At 32.6% G+C, this 10,250-nt stretch overlaps 1 protein-coding gene across 2 annotated transcripts; it reads right to left on the reverse strand.

The window, feature by feature from the left end:
• Positions 1-4,341: 4,341 nt before the first annotated feature.
• On the reverse strand, positions 4,342-8,708 carry LOC130647577 (uncharacterized). Of its 2 annotated transcripts, none has more exons than XM_057453489.1 (3): positions 8,579-8,708; positions 7,182-7,523; positions 4,342-6,200 (listed from the first exon to the last, which is right to left on the reverse strand). In XM_057453489.1, exons 2-3 carry the CDS (start codon positions 7,501-7,503, stop codon positions 4,522-4,524), a joined length of 2,001 nt encoding a protein of 666 aa, XP_057309472.1. In that variant the 5' UTR covers positions 7,504-7,523; positions 8,579-8,708; the 3' UTR covers positions 4,342-4,521. The 2 variants fall into 2 exon arrangements, with proteins under 2 accessions (XP_057309472.1, XP_057309471.1); XM_057453488.1 differs by having other exon boundaries at positions 7,182-7,526; positions 8,579-8,679.
• Between the last annotated feature and the right edge of the window lie 1,542 nt (positions 8,709-10,250).

Raw genomic sequence — 10,250 nt, forward strand, 5'->3', positions numbered from 1 at the left:
TGTTAAATGAAGTTCTAGCACAAAGTAACGGAAATTGTGTTTGCAAAAAAGATGGCTGTCCTTTTTAAGCATTTGTCTTCTCTTGCCTTTTAAATAAATCTTTACAAAAGCATTTAAAAAGGGGCATGGTATATAAATGAAGTATAGAAACGTTTCTGTAAGGTTTGTTTATGTTTTTTAAAGTTTTGATGATATTATTGATGCGAGACATGTTTGTTAGCTAGCATCAACCACACCAACAACAACTAGCTAGGTAGCTAGGAATTTATAAATATGTAGCCATGTTCTTTATACCTAGCTAAGTCTCCAGTTTATATTTAAGTGACCAGCTATTAGCTGCTGTAGCTACCTTATGTTAGCTTCAGTTTTATGTTGCTTTTTACATGTAAGCTAATCTTAGTGGTCTTTGCTAAGAATGTGACTGTAACTTATTTTAATTGACATTTTAAGCTTAAATTAACAAGCCACAACAACTTTTAAAAAAGTATTACATAATATTTAAGAAGAGTTTAAGGACTGTTTTTAAGCAAATAATGTATTTTTCACAATTTGTGTATGCAAATAATGTATTTTTTACATTTTGTGTAACTAAACTTATATACATCGGTTACATGCAATATGACGATATTTTTATTTAACATGTAGTAATTCTGGTACCTTAAGTGTAGTGATTTTTGTTGTTCTAGATGTTCTGACTAAATGTTTTTGTTTATGGCATTGTGTCTCAATTAAGAAAAGTTTCAACTTTTTTGAGGGAGTACAACACCGAAAAAACTTGTGTTTTTTTTATATTTTGTATAAATTCTTACCGGGCAGGACTCTGTACAACATACCGAAATGACTGATCCCTCTCTATTTATAAATTTGATGCGTTCCAAATCACAGTTTTTTGAAATTTTGGGTAATATTTAATGAGTACAAGATGCAAATACTGATTTTTGTTGAATCAGAATATTTCCTACAAACATTCTTTTGTTACACTTTTGTGGAGAAAAAGTGTATGCAATGTCATCAGAATAACTGATTTTGTTGCAAACTGTTTTTCTTTTTTCACATTTTGGATTGAAATATTGTTATAAAGGGCATATATCAATAGACATATATATACCAAAATAATTAAATTCTGCAAACTTTGATTTTGTCGTTCACCTCTCATCTTTTTTATTTTCATTAAACTTTTGAGGAAAACCATAGGAATTATTTAGAATTTGTATTTTGTGTTGCAAATTTAGTGCAAAAATTTAACTGTTGTGAGGGAGGACCATATGCAATTATATATACTAAAAATAATAATTTGATATTCTACAAGTTGTATTTTTGTATGCACTTAAATGACTGCTTTTTCTGAGTTGAATTTGATGGGTTTCATATCAATTTTGTGGAAGATTTTATGGCTGAAGACAATATAGAACATGCCAATTGAACTGATTTTTGTTCATATTTTGATTTGCTCCTCATAAACCTTTGTGTTCTACATTTATTGTAAACTTTTGTGAGGAAGGACCATATATATATACAATGTTTTCAAAATAATGATTTTTGTTGATTTGAAATTTACTCCTTGCTCATTACTTTTTCGACATTTCAGGTTAAAATGTTTGGTAAAGTCAGTACGGATCATTAGACAAAAAATTGTTTTGTTAACCGGTTAATTTTTACATTTTGTGCATATCTTTGCGGGAGAGGATGGTATGCAACTGAATAAATGATTTTTCAAAGTTTAACTTTTTGTTTTTAGGTGTTTTGTGTTTGTTTAAGTTTGGCTTTTTGATATTATTCAGGTTGTATTGTTGTATAAGCATTTAGGGAAAAGACAATGTTTAAAATGCGTAAAGAACTTATTTCATAGATCTGTGCTTACTGTTGCAAGCCTTTCTTTTCGACACTTCAGATTAAAATATTGAAGGTTTTCAACATAATCACATAATAAGATGTATACATATTTGAGATATGTGTTATTTCTGACATTATTATTATTGTTGTCGTAACTGTCTGGGTTGTGACTGTCAATGTTGTAACTTTCTACTAACTAGATTTTACACCTTGCACGCCGTTGTTTTTCATATTTTGTCTGAAGTTTTGTTGGGAGGATTTCATGCGATTTGACATTTGATATTTTGTGTTAGATTTTAAGAACTTTTTTGTTAAATTATGACTTATATACTTTCTTTTTATGCATTTTCAAATTATTTTTTTTAGTAAAAGGCATATTCAATATACTGAAATATTTGCTGATGTCATCAAAATTCAAATGACAGAACTTTTCAATTGTTTTTCTGCCTAAGTGGATTTTTCCACGGGCCTAATCGACTAGTATATATATAATCTCTGTAACACACCTATTTGAGTCAAACCAAAGTCACTGCTCAAAAACAACCAATGATTACCCACACAATAAATAAACACAATAAAGTCAGCTCTCTTTCTATAAATATCAAAGGTCAGCTCTCTTTCTAAAAATATCAAAGGTCAGCTCTCTTTCTAAAAATATCAAAGGTCAGCTCTATTTCTATAAATATCAAAGGTCAGCTCTCTTTCTAAAAATATCAAAGGTCAGCTCTATTTCTATAAATATCAAAGGCTTTTCTGCAAAGTATACAACTCCTGCAACTCACTGTTATCAAAAACTTTAACCTTCAAAAATTGATAAACATCATCTATATAACTTAAGTAAATTTTAACTCAGAAGAAATCTTAGACATTGATGCACAATCGCAAAGGCTGCACTTTGTTTCATTTAGGCTAAACTTCATACCACATTTTAAACAAGAATTTTCATTGGTCTCAACAATGTACTTTGTTGATCTTTTTCTGTATTTTTTTGCATCATAACCACTTTCTCTCAAATAAATTAGTTCAATGTACTCATGCCTAAATATTCTTGGCCAACGACGTTGGTATGTGGTGTTTTTGCTGTACTTTTGAATTTTTTGATGCTTTTGTTCTCGACCTTCCATGGTGTTTACTCCAAGGCCGAGAGAATACAATTCATATGTTTTGGCTGCATAAAATGGCACACAGTTGCACAAGGTCCATAAACTTGGACTAATGGAAGTTTTATACAAGCATGAAATTTTGAAAAGCTTACGACATGCTTCCTTTAGCTCCTCGACACAATCTTTATCAAATGTCTCAATCCTAACAGACAGAGATACTGCTTTTCTTAGGTACACAGATTCCAAATGTATGCGTAATAATTTTAACCTGAGTTTGTCGTTTGTTATGTTTCGTAAAACAAGTAATATCAAATTAGGAAAATGTCTTAAATACAAAAGACTTTCCTTTCCTCGAAATCTGAAGGTGAATTCTTTATCATCATGTTTTGAACTCTCATTGAACCACGTCCGAATCTTTTTCGATAAAAAGTTACAGTTCATGTTGGAGCGGATAAACGCAACAAATTTAAAAAACAGGCTTTCCTCTGGGATATCTTTAAAGGCTTTATACTTTCCTAAGTTTGATTCTGCTACAGAGATTTTGAATGTTTTCATGAAGACAGCTTTGACAACATTGTTCTTAATATGAAGTTGTTCTGGTTTAGCACAATCTACGTACTTAGGGTCGTTTGCGGACCGCGCATCACAGCTGCATAATTGCGCAATTCTTGTACGGCTTATTCCCGCCGTGAAATCTTTAGTTTTTGTTTAAAACATGGAATTGTTTCTCTAACATATTTATCGTTTTTAACCGTAATTGTTTAGCAGCAAGAAGAAGTTAGAATTGGATAAAGATTTAAGCTACAACCGTGTGCAATAAAACTATAGAAAGAGCCAAATCTTAAAAACCTTTATTCTTAACCATTATTCTTTTACCTGTATCAATGTCCATTTTAATAATGAGCAAAAAAAACAGTAACAATATTAAAATTAAATTTGTCTGATCTTTGTAACAAGAAAATTGTTATTCACTGCCAAGGTATTTGCTTTTTATCACTTTGGCCTGTGAGAAATAAAATCTTTCTTCATTCGATATGGTACCTATTCATGAGACTACTTGGTGGATGGCTCAACAAATTTCACAAAATGACATTATTTATAAACGATGCCATTTATTTGTTATAAAATCTCGTTATTGGCTGCGGTAATTAAAAATATAAGTTTTTTTCATTGCTAAGGACGTATCAGGAAATGAAACCCAATAGCAGGTTTAACAACTTACACTCCTGCGAGGCTGCAATTTTTTTAGAGTGGATTCTGGCTATTCCAAGGAAACAATAGAGAACTGATGTCCGGGATTGTAGACATTGATAATTTCAAACTAGCCGATTAAATACGTTTTACTATTAAAAGTACAATAATTTTTACGGCTCTCTCTTCTGTTTTTGCAACTAGTGTTAAAGAATTTACTCAAATAAAAACACATTTATTAAAGTTTATACGTTTCTACAAAAAACCAATACAATCGATTAATTTATAGAAAGATTTAAACATCCCCATCTCTAGTGTGGTAACAATTGTCCTTCTCTTTTTAGGCCTTTTTTTCAGGCACATAACGTACACCAGAGGTGAAATTTCGCATTTTTTATCTACCATAAGCAAACGCTAAATCAATTTCAGGTATATATTGAAATCCAGCATACACAATGCCTTGTGTTCGGCTATTAGCTCGATATTCAAATTTAAAAAATGTTGATTCCTGGATTTTATGCTCTTCTGCGACTGTACTGTCATCCAAATCATGCTGACAAAACAACACAAAACCAAACCTTTTATTTTCTACTCTCCCTTGAGTCAGTTTAAAGAGAAAGTCAAATGTATAACCTTCAGGGGGTGGTCCATTAAGGTTAAGAAATGCCGTATTGAGTGTATTTCTGAATTGTATGCGTCGAACTTTAGTTAAAGGGTCATTTTTTTGCCATCCAAGATAGGTCATATACAGCCTGTTTTTTGAAATTGCAGACACGATTTTGTCACCTTTAATGAGCTTACATTTACTATTCGTTACCTTGTAATGAAGCAAGAATAACTTATCTTCTTCAGGCTTGTGACGTTCCAGGTCTTGTCTCAGCTGTTCAAATCCTTGTGTTGTTTTGACACCTACTTTGATGCGCTTTTTAACAAGCTCTTCGAGAAGCAAACTAGCCGAAACAGAGTCAGCGGAAAAAGCGTATTGACAAATATCATTAGCGCTACCGCTATTCGGGATGCACTTTTGTAACAGAGAATCGCATTCATCGTTTACTCCACATGTGATTTTTTGACTTTTTTGACAAGCAACTTCACCACGTACCGATACACAGTAGTTATCATATAACTCACTAACCTTCTCCAAAATTTTTTTATAGTCTAAATTTTTTAAGTGGTCATCTCCTTTGTGAAAGGAATCTTTAAATATATCTATGATCGGTGCCATTTTAAATTTTATAGGTAAAGGCGCAACAAATGGTTGAGAAGCCCATTTATACAAGTCAGACGCAGGTTTTGAGCCAAAGGAGGTGACACTTTCCCTTTGAATATCATTATCAACATTATCAAGCATTGTACTCTGAAAGCTTGTGCAGTCTGTGCTGCTTTTTGAATACGAAAAGAAAAAATTAACGCCCATTCTGTCCTTATTACATTTATCAATTCCACTGATGCCGCTGTTTGCATACTCATCTCTTGTGTAGCGTCTTTCAATAGCAAGTCGAGAACCCATGGTAGCATGTGTCAGATAATGTGTTCCAAATTCATTTAGGAATTGATAAAAATACGTGGAAATAGCATCTTTGTCACCTGCAGCTACCACTTCGTTCAGCTTAAGTAAGCCTCGTTTAAACGTATCAGAAAACGGGGGTGGATTCCATTTGGATATTTGAAGGCTGTATTCCGCACATTTTGCATCATTAACACTTAGTAGACCCTCCATGCCTTTAAAAAATTCCGCATTTTGTTGGGACTCTTCACTTGCCTCAAAGGAAGATTCGTAAATGGATTTGATTGTTGTTGATGCATTCAAAATGCCAACATCAGCTTCTAGTTCTATCGGAGGGTTACTTGAAAAGGAGCTCCCAGTAACCTTGGATTTGACTAATCTGTTTCTATATTGACTAAAACTTGACACAGTTCTAGAGTTAGTCACCAAATTGCATTTCCGTACTTGTCTTACTGTTATTCCACTATGAAGTGCATACCTTCTGTTATGGTCAGCACCAATTGGTGCAAAGATGTACGCAGTTTCAAAACCAGGATCTTGATTTACAGTTGTTGAATAGGGATTTCCTATGAAGAAATGCGACAATTAAAACTATGATATCTTCGCAATTGTTTTTAACTAAGTCCGACTGGGAATTGGCTCAATATTAGCCTTGGTGCCCCTATTTACCCGGGCGAAGTCCTTTATACGTTGTTTTTGCATTTAGGATACTAGCAAAATTTAGAGATGAGCATATTCTTAGGATATTCGTTTTGTCTAATTTTATCTTCGATATTCTCATAGAGTATCTCTTATAATAATACAGAGACTGTGTCTGTTTGTAACAGGCAAAGTGGATGTCTTCATTTTCCTTTGATGTAGCCGAAAAAGTTATGTCTAATATGTTAAATTTTTTGACGTTAGGGTGCGACGTCAACAACACTACTTTAACGTCAATATCCTATATTAAATTAATGAAGCCATTACAGTGCATTGAGGCCAAATAACTTGGAAACGAGTTGGTGATGTCAATGTTTTTTCACCGCGTGTGTAACTAGGGACCATTTGGGACCAATTTGGGTAATTTTCCAAACCTGGGTCCCGAATCCGTTTCGGAATGAACGGGTTTATGACGTCATCAAAAAACCTTTAAACCACAATATTTCCGTAACCGTTGGTCAAAAATACATGATCCTATACATTTTCTTAATCAGCATTTCAAGAGTTATAACATGAAGGCAACGGGTATACAAATTTCAAAAAAATAATTTTCTGTACTTTTATTAGGGACTTTGCTGACGTCAGCAAAATTTTTTAACCCGTAAATCTCATTAACCATTCATCAAAAGCACGTGATTACATACATTTTCTTGATCAGCACTTTAAGGTCTACACAATAAAGGCAACGTAAAAACAAGGTTCTAATTTTCTTTTTGCAGATGGGTTGCTGACGTCATCAAAATTCATATGACGCTTATTTTTCAATTTTATCCTGCTTCAGTGGATTTTTCCACGGGCTTTATCGACTAGTATTCTTATAAAACAGGATATGCAATTAAACAACAAACCTTTGATTAAGTTGTATCCAACCATCGCAGCAACGATATTAGCATATGGCTCGTAACCGGGATCGCAGTATGGTCCTGAACAGGGATTTAAAAGAATTTCTTGGTTCACGCTTCTTACTTGACCTGGCTCTGAAGGGGGGTTTCCTTGAAATGTGTTGTGTCTGGCTAAGTTTAACCTTTGCCCATCTCTTGCATCTGTAACATTAAATCGTGTATGTAATGGAGAAGTTAGCTTATATATATTATGCTTTTGATTGTACGTCTTTGAAGATGCTGCAATGTTTTGTATCAACAATGTTAACAAAATAGCAGACTTCAACATATTTGCCAATAATTTTAGATCTGCTAAAAAACAAATATAAAATAGTTATATATATATATATGTGTTTCATTAATTTTGAGAATTTGAGGATTACCTATTATTAATTACTAATGCAGGAAGTTGATCTATTGTATAGTACATGATTAACCCTAGTCGTGCTGAGGTGTGTGTGTGTGTGTGTGTGTGTGTGGACATGGGGGAGGCAGTTGGCGATGATTTTATTATATATTAGAGCAATGATTAAAATTGGGGACTAAAACATATAAAAATATTTTAAAAAAAAATCAGGTCCTTTAGAGTACCGAAATTATTATTAGGGATTGGGTGGAACAAATGGGAAAAATAGAATGCATCAATAATCTCTTTGCATTTTTATGAATTGCAGTATTTTTCATTCAGTTAAATGACGTGTTACAAGGCCAGAACGGCAATAATATTCAACATCTGGTATTTTTGTTGTACTGTTGTTATCACCAAATGCGGCATATCAACCTTTTTAAGTACCTTCTGTTTCTTTCTCCACAAAAAAATCTTAAATTATTTTGCAAGCAAATGTCTGTTGCATTTAAGAGTATCCGCCCAATTCATAAAATCGACTTGGTATCCCGACTTTTTTACATACTAAAAATGCTTAAACTTCTTGTTAATTAATTAATCGTTGATTCTTTGACTTTATCTCACTAACCAAGTCATTCCAAAAACTTAGTCACTCCAAAAAAATCAATCGTTCTGAAAATTCATATTCTGTCAATGAGAGTAATGATTTTCAATTTGGCTTGCTTTTCTAGGAATTGGCGAGTTGATGCTGTTTGTCAGCCTTGTAAAATGGCCGAAAATGTGCAATTTCTTTATACGATGTTACATTTTTACATATTTTTTGTTGTAAATAATGAAACGGAAAAAAAGTGTGCACGATGTGTTTAAAACAGAACCTTTACACCTTCGTCATCTTGATTATTTATATTAAAAGTTTCTTAAAAATTTAAAACATTATTTTGAAGTATTTTGTTTTCAGTCTGCTATTTTCACGAATACTCTGTATCGCAAACTAATTAAGAAATGCGCGATTGCTTACCTTTTCCGTCTTATCTTGTCAATTTAGTTGCTCACCAGATTTTATATTTGTTAAGTAAAACCAATGGTTTTACCATTCGAATTATTTAACCTTTATTTGTTCTGGTCTACTTTTTTATTTACTCGTTTTTTATTTTCTGTATTTATTTGGTAAATGAAGCGTGTCAATTTTATTTACATGTGCTTATTGGTGCGATCAATGTGTTTTACTTCATTGCCTGCTGCGCTTTCTTTGTTTCTAAATTTCATGCCAGTATTTATGTTTTTGTACAAACTTAATGATGCGTAACATTGTGCAATTTAATTTATACAAATCAATTTCTAAAATATATTTTTGTACATTTTGTATATTTTTGATATTTCAAATGATACTAGTTCGGTGATTACAAATTTTTCGTTGAACTTCTCAGTATATGCGTTGAAGCTTTATTTTAATTCTCGGATATCGGATTAATTGAAATGATTTGCTTCATGCGTTTCATCCTTATAAAAAACACGCCCTAAAATCAACGGTTACTGTGACTATGCACAAAACTTTACTTCGCATAGCTTTTCTTTTAAATTTTGTTGTTGTTGTTGTTTTGCGCCAGCCTAAAAGTATGAAATGTCCAAAAAAAATTTTGTGTTTCATTTCAACTAGTGTAACTCATTGATCAGATCAGAAGAAATGTAAAAATTTAAAACTTATTAGCCAGAATAAGACTATTGATAACTGGTCAAGGGTCAATTCTGCCCTTGGATTGACAACAACATCAGATATCTCATGATCAAGAGAGATAAAGCCCTTAGAAAAGCTCGTAAGACAAACGCAGCAGCAGACTGGAAAGCATACAGAAAAATTCGTAACAAATGTACCACTGACTTACGAACAGCTAAAGGTAACTACAGTAGGGATCTGTTAAGTCGAAACTCAAGAAATCCAAAAATTGGGACACTATAAAAATCATAATGCCCACCAAGACAAGGAAAGTTACTAATGATGCAACTACAACTACCAATAAATTCGAAAAAGTAAATACCTTATGTTCATTTTACTCTAACGTAACACATCAGTTAAAATTAAAATCTATTTACCTAAAAGATTTTATCTGGAATAAACCAAAACATTCACTTTTAAGAACATGTATGAAATTTAAATTAAACTATGTATCACGCATATTTGTTGAGAACGAACTAAAAAAGCTTAAGCGTCAAAAGTCAACTGGTTCGGATAATCTTCCGCCAGCTTTATTGAAGGACTGTACATCTGCGATTGCTGAACCACTGTGTTATTTAATCAACTTATCATTAGACAACTCAGAAGTACCATCAGATCTATTTTAGGGATCTACTTTAGGACCGCTTTTATTTTTAATTTTCTTTAATGATTTTGAGACCTCGCTTATTAGAGCACGTACTATCCAATTCGCTGACGACACAGTGGTTTATATTGCTGGAAGTAATGTGAATTTTATGGAATATACTTTGAACTCAGAATTAAAAAATATCGAACAGTACCTAATCGATAATGATCTTGTGATTAACTTAAAAAGAGGAAAAACGGAACCAATGTTATTCGGAACTGGAAAAAAGTTGAATTCAGTATCCCACAAGCTCAAGCTATTTTACAATTTTGTGGAAGTCGACACGACAAGCCAGTATAAACATTTGGATTCGACTCTGGATTCAAAACA

Source organism: Hydractinia symbiolongicarpus, chromosome 6 (assembly GCF_029227915.1).
Source record: "Hydractinia symbiolongicarpus strain clone_291-10 chromosome 6, HSymV2.1, whole genome shotgun sequence".
NCBI classification, from domain to species: domain Eukaryota; kingdom Metazoa; phylum Cnidaria; class Hydrozoa; order Anthoathecata; family Hydractiniidae; genus Hydractinia; species Hydractinia symbiolongicarpus.